This window comes from Nicotiana sylvestris, chromosome 8 (genome assembly GCF_000393655.2).
Source record: "Nicotiana sylvestris chromosome 8, ASM39365v2, whole genome shotgun sequence".
In the NCBI taxonomy this organism is placed as follows: Eukaryota; Viridiplantae; Streptophyta; class Magnoliopsida; order Solanales; family Solanaceae; genus Nicotiana; species Nicotiana sylvestris.
The window spans coordinates 173,554,110-173,581,083 of NC_091064.1; the positions used below are offsets into that span (position 1 = coordinate 173,554,110).

Consider the following 26,974-nt stretch of genomic DNA (forward strand, 5'->3'; position numbering starts at 1 on the left):
CACAGATATTCATGATCCTTCAAGCTCCAGTCATACCCAAGATTTTCCTTTACTTCATCCTTTTGAAAAAGAAGGTATAAGCCACGCTCCAAAAATTCCCAAGAAAAACATAGTGTTACCTATTGGAGAAAACCCCCCCAACAAGTGACATCAAAGCAACAATGAACTGGCAATTAGAAAACTCTATCTGCCAAAACAAGGTGTTGAACAACATAGGCAACACCATAAAGAACGTGGCCCATACACAAAACAAAATGATGAGCAAAGTGGAAACAATTGAGAAAAAGATGGAGCAGACATCGTCTCACCATGCCGGACTAATCAAAGCCTTGGAACTAAGATTGGCAAATTTACAATATGAGACTTGTCCGCTAGGAACTTCACTTTTCTAGTTCTTCCAACAACAACAAAAGGAGACGATTTCCATTAAAGAACAAATTCAACTTCTGAGAAATGACCACTTTGAGCCACAAAAAACCCCAGTTTTCCCTTGAAACCTACCTTCTTCCCTATGTCTCCACAAGCATATTCCCCACCTAAATTAGACTACATCTTTTCTACTTTTCCATCTACCTTACAAAATCCAATCTCTTTCACCCAACCTTTAAAAGAAGAACATGATTTTGATATTGCAAAAATGGTTTGGGAAAGGAAAGATGCCCTTGGAGCACAGAAACAAACCAAGAAAAGGCGAGACCAAGGAGAAAGTTCAAAAGGGCCCAACCCCGAAAATCTGATGATTTCTGACCAGAAGTCTCCAGACCTCTATATCTCCCAGCCAAGATACATATCAGAAGAAGATACTCCATGGTAGGAATCTCTAAATTCATCAGACGATGAAATAATGGAAGATAACTCTCAATCAAGCAATGAATCCACAACAAACTCTTCCGAAAATGACAATACCCTAATATTTGTAAACCAGCCAAGAGACCCAGAAGTATCTGAAATAGATGAGGAACAAGAAGGCATGACAGATGAGCCAATCCCAGAAAGAAGATATGAGCCCATAGCATCAAAACCAGTTGGAACTGGTTTCCACACTTTCACCTTAGATAACGTCAAGGTTTCAAGATGGCCTCAAAGGATCTAAGACTTCTATACTTGGATAGTGACCAAAAATTTGGTGGAACAAGAAAAGTATATCATCATGTCAGAACTCACTTCACAGTTCTCAGGAATCCTCAGAGATTGGTGGAACTCACTTGGAATTCAAGACAAAAATACTTTTATTACCTCCCAAGATTTTGCCTTCAACTTCAGAATCCTACATGAAGTTTTCTGCGAAGATACTAGCCAAAGACAGGAGAAAATGCGAAGACAACTCTTCGAGATGAATTGTGTGTCATTCGACAGAAATGACATTGACAGGCATTTTCAAAAAATGGCAAAGATATACTTTGAAATTGGCGGAGACATCAATCTGAAGCAAGCCTTTGTCTCTTCCCTTCCAAAGTTGTTGGCAAGCCGAACTATGACCATCATTAAAGAAAAGTTTCAGTCTATAACAATCCCACAAATTGGTTACATCAGGCAAGCTATTTTTGTTGCATTGGATGACATTTGTACGAAGCGCTCTGCCCTAAAACAAATTATCCAACACAATCCAGCGCTTGACAAAGCATGCCACAAATCTGATCTAATCACCGGATCAGGATGTTCCTGCCACACATCCAGGCGAAGGAGAGAATTCAGGAGGTTCAGATGGCCAAGAATTCCAGACGAAAAATCAAGGTCCAAGAGATGCAAATATTTCAGACGCAGAAGGCCAGGAGATTTTCACTAGAAGAACATATGCCTTATTTGCCATAAGATTGGACATTTCACAAAATATTGTCCCCAATCAAGAAGATCTGTCAAGCTCCTTGAAAAGATTGAAGATTACACTGGCATACATTTTGGAAAAAAGGAGAACCTTGAATCCATATTCTCTGTCGATGAAGAACCCAGTGAAGAAACTTTATTCTCCCTTGATATCTATGAAGATCAAGGCAATGATCACTACCAAATTTTAGAACCCGTGATCGAAGCTCGAGAGGAGATCAACGCTCTTGCAGTCATTGCTCAAGTAGAATTCAAAGTCTATTCATCAAAATGGGATATACCAACTTGAGTTATTGCTTTCATCGACACCGGAGCTGTTTTTTCACTCATAAATCCTGCTGTTCTCCCTGAAGGTCAATGGGTGACGCATTTTAAAGATTTCAACACTGCATCAAATGCAATATTGACCACAACTATCCTTACAAAGCATCCGGCCACAATTGAGTTCTTTCCAAGGTTGAATTACAGAACCAAGCTGCTAGGATCTGATGTACCAAGAAAGGATCTTATTATTGGATTCGACATTTATAGATAACTTAGAGATCAACTCTAGATCAAGGCTAACGAGATAGCTTTTAAAAAGCAGTTCAGACCTTATTCTGAGATAACAAGGCTATTCCAAATCACTAATGACGAATAAATCAAAGAGAATGAGCAAAATCTCATTGAACATTCATGTGCTGAATCCCACAAGGATTTTATAAAGATAGGGAAACACCCGTTATGGAAAAACGAAGAGTTTTTTTATCAAGCTCCCTTTCAAGAAAAATGAAAATATCAATCTAACAAAACCCAGCCATTCAGGGATGAATCCAGACCATCATCAGCTTGCAATGAAAGAATGTGAAGAACTTTTGGAATTTGATCTGATAGAGCCATCAGATTCACAATGGGCTTGCGAAGCATTTTATGTCAACAAAAGAGCTGAACAGACAAGAGGAAAACTCAGGTTAGTCATCAACTACCAGCCACTTAACCATTTCCTCCAAGATGATAAGTTTCCTATCCCAAATAAACTCACCCTTTTCTCCCACTTAGCCAAGGCCAAATATTTTTCCAAGTTTTATTTAAAATCCGGATTTTGGCAATTGGGAATCCACCCTGAAGAAAGACCAAAAACGGGATTTTGCATCCTCAATCATCACTTCCAATGGAAAGTCATGCCCTTCGGGTTGAAAACTGCACCCTCCTTGTTCCAAAAAGCCATGATAAAAATATTCCAACCCATCCTCCATACCTCTTTAGTTTATATAGATGACATCTTGTTATTTAGTGATACATTGGAGGAACATATCAACTTGCTTCGTCAATTTGAGGCATTGGTAACACAGTACGGAATTATGCTTTCAGCAAAAAAGATGGTTCTTGCTCAAATCGAGATTGATTTTCTTGGAATGTATTTTGTCCAAGGTGAATACAGTCCAGGACCACATATATGTCAAGAATTACTCAAATTTCTGGATACCAACCTCACAACAAAGCAGATCCAACAATTCTTGGGCATAGTAAATTGTGTGAGAGATTTCATCCCAAATATCTCTATATACATTTCTCCACTCACAGAGATGCTCAAGAAAAATGCTCCCCCATGGGGAAAGAAACAAGATGAAGCTGTCAAGGAAATAAAGGAGATTTATAAAAATGTCAAGTCCCTCTATATCCCTTCAGACGGTAAGAAGATATTGCAAACTGATGCCAACAATGAATATTGGAGTGCTGTTCTATTTGAAGAAAAAGATGGCTAGAGGAAAATATGCGGATACGCCAGTGGAAAGTTCAAAGATGCCGAGCAACATTATCACTCCACTTTCAAGGAAATTCTTGCAATAAAGAATGGAATCAAGAGATTTAGTTTCTTCCTTATTCATACAGAATTTCTAATAGAGATGGATATGAAGGCCTTCCCAAAGATGATTCAGCTAAATACAAAAATTATTCCCAATCCTCAGATTCTCAGATGGGCTCAATGCTTCTCTCCATACAAATTTCAAGTCAGACACCTAAAAGGAAAGGATAATATTCTCACAGATTTTCTATCTCGATCAGAAGAATTCTCAAAGAGATTTTCCCCAGCAAAACTGAAGTCAAAGGAAAAGTTGATCAGCCACATCTTCATGCTCTCAAGTATACCAGGAACAAGTTCATCAACGCCAACAGACCATCCACCGGAGTTGTGCAACCTCATGGATCCCTTTGATCCGTCAATTATTATGGAAAGAAGAACTCATTATGAGCTCAAAGTTTTCGGGAAATATGGAGGATCCATTCTCAAGCCATGTGGAGTCAATCCAGAATATCCGTTCTGCCATATATTCATAGCTCAAGCCAAGGATTTTTCACAAGAACTATTATGGTTTTTCTGGTACCTATGCCATAAGTATTATATTTTCATGGAATTCAAATGCATCAAGGATTTTGATGACATTGCACCAGCTCTTAAAGTATTTTTACTATGGTTCAAGCCTAGAAGATATTGGATGAAATGTTTCAGCGATTCCTACGCAGCAAAGATATTCATGTTCCATAGACCAGTAAAGATCATTAATGGAAAAGTCCAGGCGCAAGCAGAGGCATCATTCTGGTGGAAATTCCCCGTGTCCATTTTATCAATGGAGGAAGAATATAGCGATGCACAAAGAATCCTTTTCCAGCAAAATAGGTGCATCCCGAGAGAGATATGGCCAAAAGACTAGGCAAGCTGGAATTATACCAACGCTCATCCTTACTTGGAAAGCGTTCGAGAAGCAGCAAAAAAATATCAAACCCCATACGAAGTCATCCTAGAAAAGATCACTTACGATATTTCCAGATTAAAGTTGCGGATTACATCTCTCAATCTAAAGGGGAAAGAACACAGCGGAGAAAGACCGTCAAATTTCAGGCATTACTACACAAGGTCTTTGAAAGGATACCTAGAAGACAACCCTAGAATCAATGAAGGATAATTATATAAATCCTTGCTAATCCCACCATAATTCTACATTATCTATCAGAGAACCCTCAAAAATATCCTACCTATGCCAAGGCAAATTTCCACATCTTTCTATACTATCCGAGCCCCACTTCCACTTGTTTTCACATACTTCCACATGCCTCCACATGCTTTGTCACATGTAACACAATACTTTCACATGGCATCACATGCTCCCTCATACTTTTACATGCTACACCATGCATATTTCACCCCTTTCATATGTTTTAAGGTGTTTTTTAGTTGTTTTGCCTAAAGTCCTTCACATTCCAAGAGGGACCCACTTGTAGATAAGTTTGCCATGTAAGATAGGTTTATTTTATCATGAAAGTTTGTCCTGTAATAACCTCCTAGTCCTATATAAAGGAGGCCTTGTAGTAGTTGTAGGATCATCGTGTAACCTTTGTAAATCTTTTGTGATATATTACATATGAGTGCTTTCTTAATTTCCCTTTTGTTCTTTCTTTTGGATGGATGGAAATGCCGGTCCATGTATGAAAATAGAGTAAGAATACTCTTTAAAAGTTAGCTTATTGTAGTACGAAAGTTTTCTGAGTTATAAACAACTAACGTTGGTTATAGTACAAAAGTTTTCTGAGTTGCGTAGCTTGGCAAACCATCCCTTATGGGTTGTTGAAACCAGCCTCTTTGTAGGAAAACTTTTGCGACTATAAACAAATTAACTATTTGTGTAGCTTGGCAAGCCGTCCCTTATGGGTTGTTGAAGCCAACCCCTTTGTATGGAAACTTTCGTATCTATGATTTAGTTTGCTTTCTTGGAGTCTCTTGCTTTGTTCCTTATACTGTGTGAGGAAGTTCTTCAATAGATTGCGCAGGTACAACCTAAAACTGAATCCCATGAAGTGCGCATTTGGGGTTCCTACTAGAAAATTGCTTGGGTTTATTGTGAGTCGCCGAGGAATTGAACTGGATCCATCAAAAGTCAATGACATCCAAGAACTACCACCGCCAAAGAACAAGAAGGATGTGATGAGTTTCTTGGTAAGACTTAACTACCAAGGAGTACTTGTCAACACCACCAGTCTTGGTCCCACTTGATCCAGGTAGACCCTTATTACTCTACCTTGCAATATTGGATGGAGCTTTCGGTTGCGTTCTGGGGCAGCTTGATGAAACGGGAAGGAAGGAGCAGGCTATCTATTACCTTAGTAAGATGTTCACCTCGTACGAGGCCCGATATTCTCTGTTAGAGTGCACCTGTTGTGCTTTGACTTGGATAGCTCAGAAACTGAGGCATTATTTCTGTGCCTATACCACATATCTCATATCAAGGATGGATCCTTTGAAGTACATCTTCCAGAAGCCCATGCCCACTGGCAAGCTAGCCAAGTGGCAAATCCTGTTAAGTGAATTTGATATTGTCTACGTGACTCAAAAAGTAATCAAAGGGCAGGCACTAGTAGATCACCTTGCTAAAAATTCCGTGGATGGAGAATACTAATCACCGAAAACATATTTTCCTGACGAAGAGGTGTCATTCATAGGAGAAGACATCGTAGAATCCTATGATGGTTGGAGAATGTTTTTCGATGGAGAGGCAAACTTCAAAGGAGTTGGCATAGGAGTCGTCCTAGTATCAGAAACCGGTCAGCATTATCCGGTGCCTGCCAAACTCAGGTTCCCCTACAACAACAACATGGCCGAGTACGAAGCCTGCATCTTAGGGCTAAATATGGCCATTGACATGAACATTCAAGAGTTGCTAGTGATTGGAGATTCAGACCTACTCATACATCAGGTGCGTGAAGAATGGGCAACCAAGAACTCCAAGATACTCCCATATTTGCATCATGTACAGGAATTGAGGAAAAGGTTCACGAAGACGGAGTTCCAACATGTTCCCAGAATCCAGAATGAGTTCACCGATGCATTGGCCACCCTATCATCTATGATACAACATCCAGACAAAAACTTCATTGATCCCATTGTAGTAAAGATCTATGATCAGCCAGCTTATTGTGCCCATGTTGAAGAGGAAGCAGACGAAAAGCCTTGGTTTCATGATATCAAGGAATATTTGGCAAAAGGAGAATACCCAGAACTTGCATGTCCTACTCAGAAATGCACACTTTGGAGGTTGTCCAATTATTTCTTTCACAACGGAGGAATCCTGTATAGGAGGACTCCTGATTTGGGATTACTAAGGTGTGTCGACGCAAAGGAAGCGTCCAGGCAACTAGAGGAAATTCATGTTGGGACCTGTGGTCCACATATGAACGGTTTTGTCTTAGCAACGAAGATACTCCGGACTGGTTACTTTTGGATCACTATGGAAACGGACTGCATCCCGTATGTCTGGAAATGCCACCGCTATCAGATACATGCAGACATGATAAAGGTACCTCCAAATGAGCTTAATGCAGCAAGCTCACCATGTCCGTTCGCCGCTTAGGGGATGGATGTTACTGGATCAATTGAGCCCGTAGCTTCCAATGGACATAGATTTATCCTGGTATCAATCGACTATTTCACCAAATGGGTCGAAGCAGCATCTTACAGAGCAGTAACCAAGAAAGTCATGGCAGACTTTGTCCGCGACCACATTGTTTGTCGATTCGGAATTCTAGAGTCAATCATTACTGATAATGGATCCAACCTCAACAACGACTTGATGAAAGCTATGCGTGAAACCTTCAAGATCAAACACAAGAATTCCACAGCCTATAGGCCGTAGATGAAGGGAGCTGTAGAAGCCGCCAACAAGAATATCAAGAAGATATTGAGGAAAATGATAGAGAAGCATAAACAGTGGCACGAGAAGTTATCATTTGCTTTATTAGGGTATCGCACCACCGTCCGCACATCAACCAAGGCAACCTCCTATATGCTGGTTTACGGTACAGAGGCAGTCATTCCCACTGAGATAGAAATTCCCTCCCTAAGGATTATGTAGGAAGCTGAGCTCGACGACGTAGAGTGGGTGAAAAGTCATTATGTGCAACTAGCCATTATAGACGGAAAAAGAATGAATGCAGTTTTCCATGGTTAACTTTATTAGAACAGAATATCCAGAGCCTTCAATAAAAGAGTCAAGCCGAGACGGTTCGCACCAGGGCAACTAGTGTTAAAGAAAATTTTCCCGCATCAAGATGAAGCCAAAGGGAAGTTCTCTCCTAATTGGTAGGGTCCATACATGGTTCACCGGTTCTGACTGGAGGAGCCCTCATACTTGTAGAAATGGATGGCGAAGTTTGGCCAAAACCGATCAATTCAGATGCAGTCAAGTGTTACTATGTGTAATTTTCATGCTTTCCTCATCAATGTAATTGAACTACGCCTGACCTGATGCCCGTTTAACAGGGGATACGTAGGCAGCCCTATGGGTTCGGTCATAATTCAATAAAAAGTTCATTCCCCCCCCACCCCGCAATTGGAAACTGGGGCAGAATTTTTAGGGGGACCCACAAAATTCCAAAGTAATTTCAGCCAATCGCCACAAGCAACCGTCAAAAGTGTCAACTCATCAAACTGGGGCAGAATTTTGAGGAGGACCCTCAAAATTCCGTAGCAGGAGAGGTTGCAATGTCCTAAACTACGTCGCAGTCGTCGATTCATCTAAAAATTATTTTAATTATACACTTATGTCATACTTTCACAAAATCATGCCTGTTTATTATTGAAACTGCTTTGTTTAGCAATGCTACCCCAACGATACATGCAGTATCACCAGATCAAAGCCGAGCAGGTCAAGCAGAGCCAGCGGGGAAATGAACTAACCTCCCCCTTTTTTCAAAACTCACAATTTTTCTTTGGATACAGACACTTGGATAGCAAAACCATTAAACATACTATACACTCACGAGATAAACTTTGTTCAGGAATACAACTCTCAAAACCGTTGCATTTATTCACATTTGCTATCCACACACAACAATGTCCCCAGCAGGAACAATGTCCCCAACAGTCACAATATCGCAATCTGCTATCAGCTAAGAAAGCTTATTACCATTTGCCATTTTATTTCTTGCATAAGGCTACTATTCTACCTTCCGAGACTAAACGCTGTCTCCATATGCATTTTCGCATTTCATAAGGCTACTATCCTTCCTTTCGAGACTAAACGATGTCTCCATCTTTATTTCCGCATTGCATAAGGCTACTATTCTGCCTTCCGAGATTAAACGTTGTCTCCATCTACATTTCCAAATTGCATAAGGCTACTATTGTGCCTTCCGAGACTAAACGCTGTCTCCATCTGCATTTCCGCATTGCATAAGACTACTATTCTGCCTTTCGAGACTAAACGATATCTCCATCTGCATTTTCGCATTACATAAGACTACTATTCTACCTTCCGGGTTAAGCTCTACGTCCACCTGCATCTACATGGCTGAAAGATCGCCACCTACTGCATTGCATGGCTGAAAGATCACCACATCTACATCTCATGGGCTGAAAGATCGCCACCAACCGCAATGCATGGCTGAAAGATCGCCACTTATTGCATCTCATGGGCTGAAAGATCGCCACACACTGCATTTCATAGACTGAAAAATTGCCAAATTATCCAAAGGCATCATCGTTCAGAGGCAACAATTTCAAGGCCCGAGAACACCATGTCATGGCATGAGGATCCCTTTTAATCTTTTGCATATCATTATTCAAAGGCATCATGGTTCGGAGGCATCATCCTCATTTCCCGAGAGCATCATTTCATGGCCTGCGAATCCTTTATTATACGCTTCATAGCCCAGGACAACATGGTCTAAGGATGTCATTCTAACCGTCCAAAGACAACCTTCATGGTCCGACGAGAATTTGCATCATGTTTAAATTTACGCACAATATATGCTTGTATTGCTTATTTTCAGGTAAACCAGCGAGCAACGACCATCTAGGCTAGAGCGATCCCGCTCCAGTTTCCGCAGCCCTACCAAACCTAAAACATTCCCGCAAACCTACCACATATTGCGTCCGTTCTTGAAAAGTATCCATCGGCATACTCCGCCAACGGATCCCGAACTACATATGGCCTGATTCTTGTAAGATCAGGGATATGTAGGTAGCTCAAAAGCCAGGGCGCAGCCTAAACCTCTTCGAACCATTTCGCTTGCTCAAAATTGGCCATCATATCTTTACCCGACAACTTTTTTATCCTTCCCGGGTAAAGAGGGGTAGTTGTTGATACCCAATATTTCCCTGTATATTTTTTAATATGCAAAATACTTTAAAAATAGCATATGTATGCATATATAAGTATGTCCAATTGTTTTGTAATTTTTTTTCTTAATTTTTAAAGATTTTTAAACCAATTTATTCCCCTATTTTATTCATAAAGACCCAATAATATTTCCAAAATTATAATTTTGGTAATTCATTTATTGGATTCTCATATTTATGCAAAAATATAGCTAAAATAATTTTTGTACATTTTTACAAATTTATTTAGTATTTTTAAAGCTAAATTGCATAAAATTGCAATATTAGCCTCTTTCAGATTTAATTGCGTTCATATCTATAAAAATTAAGTCTAGTATTTTTATTTGATAATTATATGTTATAAATCGTTTTAGTACTTTAAATTTATTTTCAGAATTTAATTTGCTATTTTTTATAAAATAAATGGGGAAAATTAGCTATTTAAAAACTAGCCCAATTACCTTTCAATTATAGCCTAATTTGAACCCCAATTGGAACCCAATTTTACCCCGACCCAATTCCCTTCAAATCCGACCCTTTACCCGTTTAAATGACCCAACCGGACTCCCACCTAATCCCAGCCGTTGATCGTGTAGATCAACGGCTCCCATTACTCCCTTTCTTTTTTAACCCAAACGACCCCTTCACCCTAATTCATTTCTCACAATACGTCGCCTCTGAATCCCCCTACTCTCTCAAATCCTCTCTACAACAACATCAAATCCTAGCCACCGACACCTTAATCTACTCTAATCCATGACTCTCCAGGGTCATCTAAGACCTGTATCAGCCTCCCATGGCTTCTACGTGTTCGTTTCTGTGGTCTCATGACCAGATTCTGAAGGGGCTTAGTCCAGTCTTTGCTCGATGACTGTTCTCCGGTAGTCTCTGACCCTTCTCCGGCCAGCCATGGCTATTCGAGTCAGACCCTTGACTCTCATGTTTAGATCGATGGCTTTCAAGGCCTTTCTCGTCACTTGGGGTTCTTCTGAAACCCTAATCTCTAAGAGCTTCTTGACTTCTTTCAGGTTCACTTTAGATCTATGTTTTCTTTGGGGTTTTAAATGCCTTCCCGAAGCTTCTTTAATTTTGCTTTCAGAAAAAAAAGACTCTTCATCTTTTTCTGATTAGGGTTTTCCTTCAAGTTCTTCTTTTCAAAATCTTTTCTGAGTTTAGCATGATAAAAACCCTAATTTCTTTTGGGGTTTCTGAGACTATTTGTTAAGTGTTTGTTTGATTTACTTGTTTATCAACTCTAGACTCGATGGGTGATAAAAACCCTAATTTCTTTGGGTTCATTCTAGTTTCTGAGACTATTTGCTAAATATTGTCTGATTTATTTGTTCATCATCTTTAAACTCGATCGATGTTGAAAACCCTAATTTCTCTTTGGGTCTATTCGAGTTTTTGAAACTGCTTGTGTGATTTATTTGTTTAAGCTTGAATGTTATTAGGGAAAAACCTATGTCTTTGGGTTTGAAATTGCTCGTTGGAATACCTGACTTTATTTGAAGTTCCTTTGTTTCAGCATCTCTTTTCTTTATGTGATTTCTTTATTCTTAGTTCTTACTATCTTTGAAACTCGACTATGCTTTTCAGAAGGGTTTTCGTACTTGACCCTTTGCATGCTTTTGATACTCTATCCTTTTTTTTTCTTTTCTCTATACTACTGATTCAGTGAAACTTGACTTATGTGACTATCATGTTTCGAATGTTTGCTGTCTACTAACTTTGTGCTACTATTGCATGTTTTTTCTTTTGCCAATAGTTTGGCCTTGCATGTCCATCGTTTGTGCACTCTATTTATATGTAGAGCCCCTTTCTTTGATTGATTCTCAATTTTGGGACTGATTTCAAAACTCCTCTTTATGTGAACTCTAATTTTACTTGCCTGTTAAAGTGATTGATCCCTTTCCTTACTTATTGCCTTGATGAATCTTTTCCCCCAAAACAAGTGTATCTCTGTACTTGGACTCTATTGTGTACTCAATGTTTTACCACTTCCTTTTATGGTAATAACCAGTCGGCCTACAAACTGATTTTCTTTCCTTCTTTTAAACCTGTTAGTCCCGTTAAAAAAGTGATTCCTTAATTAAAGGGGAATCACTTGGTTGATTGATTATGATTGCTAATTACTTCCATGTGTGCATTTATTGCCTTATTTATTACATGCTTTCAACACTATAAATACCCACCTTCTCTTCTTTCAAACACACAAACACAAGGCATAGAACACTTGAGTTCAAACACACACTCCACTAAAATCTCTCTCTTTTCTCTGTTGCTACTTGTATTGCTGCCTTACCTAGCCGGCTGAAAGCCAAGGCTAGGCAGTGGGAAGCTTGCTTATTTTCCTCTGCATTTTCATCTTACTGGTATGTTCTAATTACGCTTCTACACGAACAACAACATGTTTCTTTACTGTCTTTTCCATCCTTGTTTGTCTCTTGTTTGTATTTAACCAAGTTCCATTATTAAACATGCTGTAATCTGCCCCTTCCTGTTCTAAGTTAATGCTTCTATCCATTACTTATTATGACTTGTGAATCCTAATTCCCCATCCCCAAGGTGTTTAGTATCTATGGTTGGTTTGGGGCATGACAACATTGGACATTGCTGTGCATGACCCAAACCTGATCCCCCGGGATCATAACCTCCATGTCTCCTCTAGATGTTATGTGTTCTGATTGGTTTATAGGCAAGTCAGCACCTTCTATTGCTATGCATGCCCAAAGCTGATCGATGCCTATGTACATGGGCTCCTTGCAATGGATTTCCAACCCCTAACCCCCTTTGTACGAAGTTATTAACTCTCTGTGTTACTAATTACTGTCTCCCTTCACCCTCTACCCCACTCCTTTATCCTCTCAGTTTTAAGACTCTGTTCCTGCACTTTCACTTTCTTCTTAGACTTAGGTTCTGCCCCTCTTGTGTGAGCCTTGCCTTGGGACCCATGAGCTCCTTGTGAACTTGGACACATAAGGGTTGGAACTTCCACACTGCACTCATCCCAATCTGGTTCTATGAACCTGAGTGTATGCACTGCCCAGGGTCCTTTGAGACCCTTAGGGAACTCTAACAAACCCAGGTCTGAGAAAGGCTTTGAATCAATGGCATTTGAGGTGGTTTATTCCATAACTCAGAGAGGAATTCTTGAATCAGGCTTCCTCTGGTTGTAATTTTTCTTTTGTACTTTTCTGTTATAATTCATTATCCAGTATATAATATTTTGTAATAAACATTTGGGGTTGCCTAGTGAAAAGGGTTGGTTTGGGTAATTATGCATGCTTAAGGTTAGAAATCATGCCTATACGATCTGCTATTTAAATTCTACATGTTTAAGTTCTGCATTTTAGAAATTATGCCTATTGATCCGTTTGTTTAAATTATGCATTTGTAATTCTGCACGCTAGATACCATGTCTATAAGACCTGCTTTCATTAAATTTCTACATGTTCTGCATCTAAAGAGTATGCCTATAGGACTTGCTTAAATTCTACATATTATGGTCACATTTAGATACCATGCTCCTAGGATCTAAATGGTTAAAATCAGATATCGTGTTCATAAGGTTAAGAATCAGTCCCCCTTTTAGAAATCATGTCTATAGAAATAAAATGAGCAATATTAGACATCCTGCCTATTAGATCTGCAATCAATTTAAAATTCAGTCTATTCTTAACCAGTTTTAAACAACCTTCCTTCTTTATCTAACGAGGTTTAGAAAGAATGTCTATAGGATCTCAATCGTTCGTTTTAAAACTGTTACTATTTTTCCACTTTCTGAATCAGTAATAGATATCATTTCACCCAAACGCTTAAGCAAGCCTTAGGCGATAATAACAATAAAAATTGAATTCGCTTTTGTTAATTGCTACAACCAGCATGCAGGCCTAATTCGGACTTCTTATCTGAGTTATATAATAAACTAATCTGCTTCAATAATTAACTCCCCTCGTCTTTAGAATTTTAATTAGACCTTAAAAGTTTGTGCAAGTCCCCAACATGCAGTATTATATGTTTTGTATGTCGCCTTAGATTTTTACCTTTTGAAACCAAAATCAGCCTAATATCCCTCCCCTTTAGGAATAGTAGTCCTAAACTCCTCCGGGATTGATAGGAATGGGACGGGTAATAGCACGCAATAGTGATCGAGACCAATCCGCACTTTAATACCTCAACGGGGCGAGAAGGGTAGATATGGTTATGATGACCGATGCGCTAATACCACGTGTATCCCCTATTTTGAGGAGTGTTATACCGTGTATCGCATTGATGTGATCCATATTAAATATAAACCTAGGACCTCCTTTCCCTTTATTTGCAAACTTCTTTTCAAAAACTCTTCTTTTAATTGTTCTTTCTCTTATGTGTTTAAATTTAAATCCCCTAATATTTGAGCCCATACTTGTCTATTTGCTAAATTGCACAAATTCACAATCAGCTGTCTGGCCGGGAACAAAACTAGTGGATCCTGAGGGGTGCCTAACACCTTCCTCTTAGGATAATTTCAAGCCCTTGCCCTATCTTTGGTTGTTCAAATAACTTAGAATTGAACCCTATAGGTGTCCTAATGCACCTTAAATCATTAGGTGGCAACTCTTCAAATGCAAACCCAGTTCCCAAAAGGAACGAGTTGTCCCATACCAAAAGTCGCAAACCTAATTTTGCGAGAAAAAGGGGGCGCGACAACTCCTATGTGTCATGTTATTTTTCACCGTATTTGATCATGCCTAGTGATTCTTTGAGTACTCATTTATATGTGTCTACACCGGTGGGTGATTGTATTATGGTAGATCGTGTCCATCATTCTTGTATAGTTGAGATTGGGGGTCTTGAGACTCGAGTAGACTTATTACTTCTGGACATGGTTGATTTTGACGTCATATTGGGGATGGACTGGTTATCATCTTACCACACAATCTTGGACTGTCATGCCAAGACTGTGACCTTAGCTTTGTTGGGGTTGCCACTTAGAGTGGAGAGGGATTCCTGGTCATTCTACCCGTAGTGTTTTCTAATATATTAAGGCTCGGCGTATGGTCGAGAAGGGGTGTTTGGCATATTTGGCATATGTTCGTGATTCTAGTGTCGAGGTTCCTTCTTTTGATTCTGTGCCTGTTATTCGTGAGTCTCCTGAGGTATTTCCTTCAGACCTGCTAGTTAGGCCACCCGACAGGGATATTGACTTCTGCATTGATTTGGCTCTGTGCACTCAACCCATTTCTATCCCACTGTATCATATGGCCCTGCCTGAGTTGAAAGAGTTGAAGGAGCAGTTGCAAGACTTTCTTGAAAAAGGCTTCATTAGACCTAGTGTCTTGCCTTGGGGCGTGCCGGTGTTGTTTGTTAAGAAGAAGGATGGATAGATGCGAATGTGTATAGATTATCGGCAGTTGAACAAGGTTACAATCTAGAATAAGCATCCATTGCCGAGGAATTATAATTTGTTTGATATGCTTCAAGGTGCCAAGGTATTTTTGAAGATTGACTTGAGATCAGGCTACCATTAGTTGAGGATTAGGGCATCCGATGTCCCTAAGACAGCTTTCCGCACTCGGTACAGGCATTATGAGCTCTTGGTGATGTCATTCAGGTTGACAAATGCCCCAACAGCTTTTATGGATTTGATGAACTGAGTGTTCAAACCTTACTTGGATTCATTCGAGATAGTCTTCATTGATGATATTTTGATTTATTCCTGCAGCCGGGAGGAGCATGAGCAGCATCTGAGAGTGGTTCTTCAGACTTTGAGAGATTGTCAATTGTATGCTAAGTTTTTGAAGTGTAAGTTCTGGTTGAGTTCAGTTGCTTTCTTGGATCATGTTGTTTCAGTAGAGGGTATCCAGGTAGATCTAAAGAAGATAGAGGCAGTCAAGGACTGTCCTAGACCCGCATCAGCTATAGAGATCCGGAGTTTCTTGGGTTTGGCAAGCTATTATCGTCGGTTTGTGAAAGGGTTTTCATCTATTGCAGCCCCGATGACCAGGTTGACCCAGAAGGGTTCCCAGTTCAGGTGGTCAGACGAGTGTGAGGCGAGCTTTTAGAAGCTCAAGAAAGCTTTGACTACTGCGCCAGTGTTGGTTTTTCCCATAGGTTTAGGGCCATATATGGTTTATTGTGATGTATCTCGTATTGGACTTGATGCGGTGTTGATGCAGGATGGCAAGGTCATTGCTTATGCTTCACATCAGTTGAAGATTCATGAGAAGAACTATCCGGTCCATGATTTCGAGTTGGCAACCATTGTTCATGCACGAAGATTTGGAGGCACTATTTATATGGCGTGTCATGTGAGGTGTTCACGAATCATAAGAGTCTGCAATACTTGTTCAAGCAGAAGGAGTTAAATTTGAGGCAGAGGAGGTGGTTGGAGCTATTGAAAGACTATGATATCACCATCTTATATCATTTGGAGAAGGCCAATGTGGTGGCCGATGCTTTTAGTAGAATGTCAGCCAGTACAGGTAGTCTTAGGTATATTCCGGTCGGTGAGAGACTGCATGCTTTGGATGTTCAGGCTTTGGCCAATCAGTTCGTGAGGTTGGATGTTTCTGATCCCACCCGTGTATTAGCTTGCACAGTCGCTCGTTCTTCTTTATTTGAGCGCATCCGCGATCGGCAGTATGGTGATCCTCATTTGTGTGTCCTTAGAGACACGGTGAAGCACGGTGGTGTCAAGAACATTACATTAGGAGATGATGGAGTTTTGAGACTACATGATCGAGTTGGTGTGCCTAATGTGGATGGACTCCGAGAGTTGATTTTAGAGGAGGCCCATAGTTCCTAGTACTCTATTCATCCGGGTGTCGCTAAGATGTATTAGGATTTGCGGCAACATTATTGGTACATGAGGATGAAGAAGGATATTGTTGCATATGTGGCTCGGTGTTTGAATTTTCAGGAGGCAAGTACGAGCATCAGAGACCCGTTGGTTTGTTTTAGAGGATTGAGCTTCCTGGGTGGAAGTGGGAGTGTATCACTATGAATTTCGTTGTTGGACTCCCATAGACTCAGAGGAAGTTCGACGCAGTATGGGTTATTGTTGATAGGATGACCAAGTCATCACGTTTCATTCATGTGGTAGTCTCATATTCTTCCGAGAGGTTAGCTGAGATCTATATTCGGGAGATCATTTGTGTTCATGGCATGCCCGTGTCTATCATTTCTAACAGAGGTATGTAGTTTACGTCACGTTTCTAGAGGGCAGTTCAGCGAGAGTTGGGCATACAGGTCAAGTTGAGCACAACATTTCATCCTTAGACAGACCGGCAGTCCGATCGTACTATTCGAGTTTTTGCCTTTAGCGGACTTTGCCTACAACAACAACTGCCAGTCAAGTATCCAGATGGCTCTTTATGAGGCTTTATATGGTAGGCGGTGTCGGTCGCTGGTTGGATGGTTTGAGCCGAGAGAGGCTCAATTGTTGGGTACGGATCTAGTGCAGGATGCCTTGGACAAGGTCAGGATCATTCAGGATAGGCTTCGTACAGCTCAGTCCAAGCAAAAGAGTTATGCCGACTGTAAGGTTTGTGATGTGGCATTTCATGGTTGGCGAGCGAGTGTTGCTTCGGGTGTCGCCTATGAAGGGCGTGATAAGATTTGGAAAGAAGGGCAAGCTTAGTCCTAGGTTCATTGGCCCGTTTGAGATTCTTGATCGAGTGGGAGAGGTGGCTTATAGACTTGCATTGCCACCGAGTTTATCAGTTGTGCATCCAGTGTTTCATGTGTCCATGCTTCGGAAGTATCACGACGATCCATCCCACGTGTTAGACTTCGGCACTGTCCAATTGGACAAGGACTTGTTTATGAGGAGGAGCCGGTAGATATTCTAGACCGGCAGGTTCGTCAGTTGAGATCGAAGAGTTTCCCTCCTGTTGTGTTCAGTGGAGAGGTTAGCCTGCTGAGGCATCGACCTAGGAGTCCAAGTTCGATATGCGGAGCCGTTATCCCCATCTATTCCCCAACTCAGGTACTTCCTTTCTATGTCCGTTTGAGGATGAACGGTTGCTTTGGAGGTGGAGGATGTGATGATCCAAAAGGTCATCACTTGTTTTACGAGTAAATTCTGTGTCCCAAGGCCTTAGAAGCCTTTTTTTTCCTCACCTCAATTTGCGTGTGTGATCCGGGCGTATATTCGGAACGCTTTTATGTGGAAATGTGATGAAAATGTTAATTTGACCTTTAAAAATAAAATTTAAGTTGATTTCTGTCAAAATTTTGGGTAAACGGACACGAACCTGTGATTTGACGGCCCTGGAGGGTTCATAGGAAAATATGGGACTTGGGCGTATGCCCGAAATCAAATTCCGAGGTCCCAAGCCCGAGAAATAAATTTTTGAAGGAAATTGTTTAACTGAAAATATAAGAGTTTTTGCAAATTTGATTATATTTGAAATTTATAGCAACGGGCCCGTATTTTGGTTCCGGAGCTCGGTACGGGTTCAAGATGACATTTAAGATGCGTCTGTGAAATTTGGTAAGAAATGGAAATCGTTTGATGTCATTCGGACCCGTAGTTGTGAAATTTGATACTTTGAAAGTTTTGAGATTTTTCTTAGATTTCTATGCTAAATTCGTTGTTTAAGATGTTATTTTTGGCGATTTGATTGCACGAGTAAGTCCATAGGATGCTTTTGAGGTTGTGTACATGTTTGGTTTGGAGCCCCGAAGGCTCGGGTGAGTTTCGGATAGGCGTCGGGGTGATTCGAAGTTAGAAAACCTGGTGTTTTTGTTGTTTGCTAGTGTCCAGGTTTTTGTGCTATACGATCGCATAGGTAGGTTTGCGATCGCATAGTGTAGTCTCAAGGGGCCCTATTTTGAGCTATGCGATCGCATAGCAACTTTCGCGATCGCATAGAGTTAATTCTAGGAGTCGCCATTTGTTCTATGCAAACACAAGGCTTCTCACGCTATCGCACTGAGTTAACTAGGCCTGGGGGAAGGGAGACCTATTTTCCTCTATGAGATCCCCTTACCCTATGCGAACGCGTTCAATTGTGTGCGAATGCATAGGTTCCCCGTCCAGTTATTTTAAAATAGTAGCAAATCGGAATTTATTCAAAACTTCATAACTTTTTCACTTAAACTCGAACTTGGGTGATTTTTGAAGAGGGATTTCACCACAAAACCATAGGTATGCATTCTTAGACTTGTTTTCTTCAATTTCCATTAACACCTATTAGATTTCTAGGCCTAAATCATGTTCTTAAGGGTAGAAAATTGGGGATTTGGTTAGCGTTAGGGCTTTTTGAATAATTAAAATTTAGACCTCGTTTTGTGGTCGGATTCCGAAACTAATTACATATTCGGGCTCGTGGGTGAATGGGTGATCGAGTTTTGGTCCGAACCTTGTGTTTGGACCAAGCGGGCCCGGGTTCAATTTTTGACTTTTTGGGAAAATGATAGAAAACCTATAATTTAGCATTGGGATTGAATTATTTAGCATTTATTGATGTTGTTAAATTAATTTGGACTAGATATAAGTAATTTGAAGGCGAATTCTAAAGGAAAACGGTGTTTGAGGCTTGAGTTGGTCGTGGAAGTTTGGGGCAAGACACTTAAATGATCTTTTAAATGATAATTAGGCTGAGAAATCATGTATTACTATTGCCCGAGTGGTTTGTGAGGATTTTGACTGAGTAAGGACGAGGGCCTATGTGGTGAGGAAACATTGACTATGATTGTGAGGTCGAGGGCCCGAGATTTATACGCCACGGGATGGCTTGTTGATATGAGGCCGAGGGCCTAGTGATGATGCCACAAGATGGCTTGATGTTGCGCTTGGGCAGTAAGGGGCCCCTCCAGGAGTCTGCATACCCCCAGTGAGCGCGGGTACCCATGTGATGTGAGATGTAGCCCAAGAGGCTGGTATTGTTCTGAGATATTGCCCAAGGGGCAAACCTTTATGTGTTTATTCTTCTTAATTGCCTGTCTTTTACCTGCTTAATTGTCGAAAAGGGCTTTTCATGAAGTATAAGTTGAACTAAAATGACTTTCACATATCTTTACGGATTTATTGTTTTACTAGTTTTACTGTATCGTTATACCTTACGTGATTTCCTGCTTTAAGTCTTTATTTATGATTATTACTCACTAAGTTGGAGTACTCACTTTACTCCCTGCACCCCGTGTGCAGATTCAGGCATTGCTGATCCTGCCAATGCGAGTTGAGAGCTCCCGGCAGACTTCGGAGTCCATGAGGTAGCTGTTTAGCGTTCGCAGTCCCGTGTTCGCCCCCTTTATCATTTCTATCTCTTTATCAAACATTTTGTAATATCTTATAGACTTTTCAAACCTGTTTTAGGATTGATAGATGCTCATGACTAGTGAAACCCCAGTATCAGGCTATATTAGGTTGTATTCCGCAAATTATGCTATTATCTGCTACTTTGAGATTCTATTTATCATGCTTTAGACTTACCCCTTATGGTTTAATTGTTAAAAATTGAAGTGGGAAGTGTCAGTTGGCCTTGTCTTTACGAGAGGCGCCATCATAATCGGGTTCGGGTTTAGGGTCGTGACACAAATGGAGAGGCAAGGATTTACCTCATGGAGTCAAGGATTAGACTCATGCAAATAGGAAGTCAAGGATTAGACTCATGGAGATAGGGAGGCAGGTATTAGCCTCAAACAAAGGGGGATGCAAGGATTAGCCGCATGTAAATATGGGGGACATAGATTAGTCCCATGCAAAAAGCGAGCGTCAAATAAGAGTAGTATATATGTTAGCTGGAGAAGTATTCGGTATCCGATGGCTGGTTGGATAGTGAATTTGCTTTGTGTATACATATTTGCGAGTGCTATTGTTACATCAAATCTACCTGCGTTCCAAGAAAAGTTGTAAGTTTTGTGGGGGGGGGGATGAGGTTGGTTCGTGCTTCTGTCCGTTGGCCTTGCTTTGCTTTGTTCTGAAAGCCTTTCGAGTTCCCCTAGGTGACACTTGACTGTTATGGAAGTAGAGTTTTTGAAAATATGCAATATTTGAAAAAATATAGTTGTTCCTCCTGTTAGTACCTTGTGAACCATGTACGGACCTTGCTAGTTGGGATAGAATTTCCCTTTGGCTTCATCTTGATGTGGGAAGATCTTCTTCAGCACTAACTGACCTGGTGCGAATTACCTTGGTTTGACTCTTTTGTTGAAAGCTCTGGACATTCTTTTATGATAAAGTAGCCATGACATACTTCATTCATCCTCTTTCCATCGATAAAAGCTAATTGTTCATAGCAACTCCTTATCCACTCTGCGTCGCTGAGTTCTGCTTCCTATATGACTCTTAAAGAATGAATCTCCACCTCGGCTGGGATGACAACCTCGGTACCATCAACCAACATGTAGGGAGTTGCCCCTGTTGATGTGCGAACCATGGTGTGGTACCCCAATAGAGAAAAAGGTAACTTTTCATGCCATTGTTTGTGGTTCTCTACCATTTTCCTTAGTATCTTCTTGATGTTTTTATTGGCGGCTTCTACAGCTCCATTCATCTGAGGTCTGTAGGCTGTGGAATTATTGTGCTTAATTTAAAGGCTTCACATATAGCTTTCATTAGATCACTGTTGAGATTGGCGGTGTTGTCGGTAATAATGGACTCGAGAACTCCGAATCGACAGAAAATACGGTCCTTGACAAAATCTTCGATGACCTTTTTGGTTACAACTTTGTAAGATGCAGCTTCTACCCATTTTATGAAGTAATCAATGGCTACCAGAATAAACCCGTGTCCGTTTGAAGCAGTGTGCTCAATCGGACCAATAACATCCATTCCCCAAGCAGCAAATGGCCAAGGAGAGCTTGTTGCATTGAGCTTATTTGGCAGCACTTTTATCATGTCGGCATGCACTTGACATTGAAAGCATTTGCGGACATATTGAATGCAATCCGTCTCCATGGTCATCCAAAAATAGCCTTCCTGAGTATCTTCTTAGCCAAGATGAAACCATTCATGTGCGGACCACAGGTCCCAACATGCACATCCTCAAGTAGCTTAGAAGCTTCCTTTGCGTCGACACATCTTAGTAAACCTAGATCAGGAGTTCTTCTGTATAAGTTTCCTCCGCTGTGGAAGAAGTGATTTGACAATCTCCAGAGTATGAGCTTCTGAGTGTGATTTGCATGCTCCGGATATTATCTTTTTGATAAATACTCCTTGATGTCATAGAACCAATGCTTTCCATCTGCTTCTTCCTCGACATGAGCACAATATGCCGGTTGATTATGGATCTTCACCGGAATGGTATCAATGTAGTTCTTATCTGGATGTTGTATCATGGATGACAAAGTGGCTAATGCATCGGCAAACTCATTCTGAATTTTGGGCACATGTTGAAATTCTATCTTTGTAAACCTCTTTCCCAATTCCTACACATGGTGCAGATATGGCAATATCTTGGAATTCTTGGCGGCCCACTCTCCTTGTACCTGGTGCACAAGAAAATCTAAATCACCGATTACCAACAGCTCCTGAATGTCCATGTCGACTGCCATGTTGAGCCCTAGTATACAGGCTTCATATTCTGCCATGTTGTTGGTGCAAGAAAATCTGAGTTTAGCAGACACCAGATAGTGTTGACCCATTTCTGATACCAAAACTGCTTCAATGCCCACTCCTTTGCCCACTCATTTGAAATTTGCGGCTCCGTCAAAGAACATCGTCCAACCGTCATATGCCTCGTTAATGTCTTCTCCTACGAATGATACTTCTTCATCAGGAAAATGTATTTTCAAGGGTTCGTATTCTCCTTCCACTGGATTTTCAGCAAGGTGATCTGCCAAGGCTTGTCCCTTGACCGCCTTTTGAGTTACATAGACGATATCGAACTCACTTAGTAGTATCTGCTATTTTTCCAACTTCCTAGTAGGCATGGGTTTCTGAAATATGTACTTCAGGGAATCCATCCTAGATATGAGGTAGGTAGTGTAGGCACAGAAGTAATGCCTCAATTTCTGGGCTGTCTAGGTCAAAGCACAACAAGTGGGTTCAAGTAACGAATACCGTGCTTCATAAGGTGTGAACTTCTTACTCAGGTAATATATGACTTGCTCCTTCGTTACTGTCTCGTCATGTTGTCCCAAAACACATCCGAAGGCTCCATCCAATACAGATAGATAGAGTAGCAAAGGTCGTCCTTGTTATGGCGGGACCAGAACTGGTGGTATGGACAGGTACTCCTTGATCTTGTCAAAAGCTTTCTTACAATCCTTCGTCCAACTTGTTTTGACATCTTTTCTCAGCATCTTGAAGATGGGTTCACATATGACTATGGACTGTGCTATGAAGCGGCTGATATAGATGAGACGTCCTAGGAAGCTCATCACATCCTTTTTGCTCTTAGGTGGTGGTAACTCCTGAATAACTTTGATTTTAGACGGATCCAGTTCGATCCCTCGACGACTGACGATGAATCCCAGGAATTTTCCTGCGGGAACTCTGAATGCACACTTTGCGGGGTTCAATTTCAAATTGTACCTCCTTAGCCTTTCGAAGAACATCTTTAAGTCTGCTATGTGATCTGCGGCCTTCTTGGATTTGATAATGACGTCGTCCACATACACCTCTATTTCCTTGTATATCATATCATAGAAGATGGTTATCATGGTTCTCATTTAGGTGGCCCCAACATTCTTCAAATCAAATGTCATCATCTTAATACACCCCATGGTGTGATAAAAGCTGTCTTCTCTGCATCTTCTTCATCCATCCAAATCGGGTGATAACCCGCGAAGCAATCTACAAAGGATTGGAGTTCGTACTTGGCGCAATTATTGATCAGGATGTGTATATTTGGCTGTGGGAAGTCATACTTGGGACTTGCTCTATTTAAATCCTGATAGTCAACACATACTCTGACCTTCCCATCCTTCTTCAGAACTGGCACAATGTTAGCTAACCAGGTTGGATATTCGACCACCCTGAGAACTTTGGCTTTGATCTGCTTTGTAACTTTCTCCTTGATTTTCAGGCTCATGTCTGGTTTGAACTTTCTGAGTTTCTATTTTACCGGAGGACACATGGGATTAGTAGGCAACTTGTGAGCCACTATGGAAGTGCTCAACCCTGTCATGTCATCATATGACCATGCAAAAATGTCCTCATATTCTTTTAGGAACCGAATGTACTCTTCCTTCTCTGTTGGTAACAAGTGAATATTGATGCAAGTCTCCTTGACGGTCTTGGCATCTCCCAAATTTACTACTTCTGTTTCGTCCAGGTTGGACTTAGGCTTGTTCTCAAAATTCTCAACCTCCCTGACAATTTCCTCGGGTACCTCATCTTCCCCCTCTGAGTCACTATTCTCATGTTGTGTTGCCTCATTACATGTCACAGTCACTGGTTCATCAGGACAAATAATAATAACGCAGTAGAAAGAAAAAGTGTAAAGATAGTAGTGAATAATAAAGAGCAAATTCATTTGATTAAAACTTGAAAAATTGTTCAGACAAAGCACATCTCGATGAATCGAGCATTTATTTTAAAACAAGTGAAGATTAAAATGAAACTACAGGAAATTTTGAATGCCTAGAACGACTATAGAAGTTAATTCTGCCAAGCTACCTAGGGGACTCGGTGGGCTCGAGATGGTGTGGCGGTCCAGTTCCTGAGAACAGCTCCCTTCGCCACAGTCTAAATAGTGAGGCCTTCTTCCTTCTTCTCCTCAATTATGGCACCACAGTCCATGTCCTCATCCTCCAAGAATAAATTCTTCAGCCCATCAAGTGCTTCTTCCTCGGCAGTTCCCCATATTGTGTCAGCCTGATGAAAAGCCTGTTCCAAACGTGGCACCGGTTGCTCAAGAGGGTAATATGGTCCATGCTATGGAGGCGACCAATCATTGTACTCTTGCCATATATATTGGTATTTGTGCCCAAAAATGGTACCATGATTTTTCAGCTATATTGGTTTGATGATACTTTGGAGGTACTTTCCCAACCCTTTGCCGGGTTCATATCCGGACCATGCTAGTATGCTTTCTATTGTGTTACTCCACCACTTATCCTTCTTGACGGCATTGACCCATTCGATATTATAATAGGTTTCCCCTCATAGCCTTCTTCTATGTCCAATGGCTAGGATGGTTTGACTAGTGTAGATGGGGTTACTTCCATCTCCATGAATGATTACCTCTTGACGGTTCCATTAGAATTTCACGGCTTGATGTAGTGTGGAAGGCACGGCTCCAGCAACATAGATCCAGGGTCGGCCCAATAGAAGATTATACGAGGCTGGTATGTCAAGCACTTGGAATTCAATGACAAACCAAGTTGGCCCCATCTGCAAGCAAAGATTGATTTCCCTGATCGTGGCCCTCTAGGACCCATCGAAAGCCTTCACATTCATGCTTCCTACCCGTATCTCATGGAAAACCTTTGTCAAACCTTTTCAGAGTGTCCAATGGACAAATATTTAGGCTCGAACCCCCATCAACTAGGACCCTGGCAATGAACTTGTCTTCAAATTGCACTATGATATGCAATGCTCAATATTATTCAAACACTCGGGCGGTAGCTCATCTTCGTGGAAGATAATCTTATGTCTCTCCAGCACTTGCCCAACCATGTTGGCCATTTCTCCACCAGTGATGTTATTGGGTACATAAGCCTCGCTTAGTACTTTTATCAAAGCATTCTTGTGTGCCTCTAAATTCTACAATAGTGATAGGATAGATATTTGAGCAGGGACTTTGTTCAGGTGGTCAACAACAGAATACTCCTTTGCTTGTACTTTCCTCCATATGTCATCCGGCCCAGTCTCAATGATAGGCTGCCTAGTAGTGGCCTCCTTATTTGAACCTCTCAGGTGTTCAGGTGTATAGACTCTTCTAGTTCTAGTCAACCCTTTTGCAGCGTTAGATTCCTCTACCTTGGCTTTCTCTTTCCGCCGAGCCTCGGCAACATAATCCCAGGGTATTGCTTTTGAGTTGAATGGGGGTATGGTTGATACTGTCACAGTAAAAGGTGTGACCACCTCTACTTCAAATGGAGCGGAGGTGGTTGCGGGCGGAGCCACTTCCACCTCAAATGGAACTGATGCAGTTACCTCAACCTCGATTGGTGCCTGAGTCTGAACCACAATAGGAGTAAGTGTGACCGTAACCTTAAAGTCATCGCCTTCTTAAATAAGACTGATCGACCCCTCAGGGTTCCATTCTTCATTTGTCGTTATCATATGTACACCATTACCTCTGTGATCAAGGAGGGGATTGTTGCAGACATTAGGTGTGGCTTTCTTTGCTTGTATGACCTTGTTGTCAATTAGCATCTAGATCTTATCTTTCAATTTTCGGTACTCAGTAGTGGTGTGCCCTTTCATACCAGAATGGTATGCACAAGTTTTGTTCGGATTGACCCATTGGGATGGATTTTCTAAAGCCACAATGAGAACATAAGTGACGTAACCTGTGGCTTTTAACGTTTCATACAGTTGGTCGATGGGCTCAGCAATGGCGGTGTATTGTTTGGGTGGCTTGCGGTCAAAGTTAGATCTTGGTCTTGAATAATTTTGGTGAGCAGGTGGTGATTGGAAGTGGGATGGTTGGGAGTAATAGGTGTGATGGACAATGGCTGGTTGGGAATATCTGGGAGATGAAGGTTGATATGTAGGCAGTGATCCTTGGTATGTGGGTGGAGGTGTTTGATATGTGGGTGGAGGTGTTTGATATGGAGGTGTTTGATATATGGGTGGAGGTGTTTGATATGTTGGCAAAGGTATTTGATAGACAAATAGATATTTTGGGCCTTGAGACACTATTACTATTTCAACCTCTTTCTTCTTTGATATGCCGCCTGATTGTAACACCTTTTTTTGTGGCTTGTAGTGCCTCGAAATTTGTTACCATCCCTCTTTTGATTCCTTCTTCGATTCTTTCTCCAAGTTTTATGATGTCAGAGAATTTGTGATTTTCGATAACCATCAACCTTTCATAATATTGAGGATCTTGTGCTCTGACGAAGAACTTGTTCATTTATTCTTCGTCCAACCTTGGCTGCTTCCGACCTCCAACGAGTAGCATACTTACAGAA

The 26,974-nt window shown here is 41.0% G+C and overlaps 3 protein-coding genes across 3 annotated transcripts; 1 reads left to right on the forward strand and 2 right to left on the reverse strand.

Moving 5' to 3' along the window:
• The first annotated feature begins 2,630 nt into the window (after positions 1-2,630).
• On the forward strand, positions 2,631-3,569 carry LOC138876023 (uncharacterized mitochondrial protein AtMg00860-like). The gene is made up of 2 exons (XM_070154909.1): positions 2,631-2,773; positions 3,098-3,569. Exons 1-2 carry the CDS (start codon positions 2,631-2,633, stop codon positions 3,567-3,569), a joined length of 615 nt encoding a protein of 204 aa, XP_070011010.1.
• Positions 3,570-21,437: 17,868 nt separating this feature from the next.
• Positions 21,438-21,785, reverse strand: LOC138876024 (uncharacterized). The gene has a single exon (XM_070154910.1). The coding sequence runs from the start codon at positions 21,783-21,785 to the stop codon at positions 21,438-21,440; it is 348 nt and encodes a 115-aa protein (XP_070011011.1).
• A 296-nt stretch (positions 21,786-22,081) lies between these two features.
• Positions 22,082-22,531, reverse strand: LOC138876025 (uncharacterized). Its single transcript, XM_070154911.1, has 2 exons — positions 22,376-22,531; positions 22,082-22,261 (listed from the first exon to the last, which is right to left on the reverse strand). Exons 1-2 carry the CDS (start codon positions 22,529-22,531, stop codon positions 22,082-22,084), a joined length of 336 nt encoding a protein of 111 aa, XP_070011012.1.
• Between the last annotated feature and the right edge of the window lie 4,443 nt (positions 22,532-26,974).

Coding starts and splice junctions, on each gene's coding strand:
- LOC138876023 (XM_070154909.1), top strand. CDS start 2,631: ATGAATCCAGACCATCATCAGCTTGCAATGAAAGAATGTGAAGAACTT. Junction 2,774..3,097: donor CAGACAAGAGGAAAACTCAG/GTTAGTCATCAA, acceptor CTTGTTATTTAG/TGATACATTGGAGGAACATA.
- LOC138876025 (XM_070154911.1), bottom strand. CDS start 22,531: ATGGGTCAACACTATCTGGTGTCTGCTAAACTCAGATTTTCTTGCACC. Junction 22,262..22,375: donor TAGATTTTCTTGTGCACCAG/GTACAAGGAGAG, acceptor CCCAAAATTCAG/AATGAGTTTGCCGATGCATT.
- LOC138876024 (XM_070154910.1), bottom strand. CDS start 21,785: ATGATAAAAGTGCTGCCAAATAAGCTCAATGCAACAAGCTCTCCTTGG.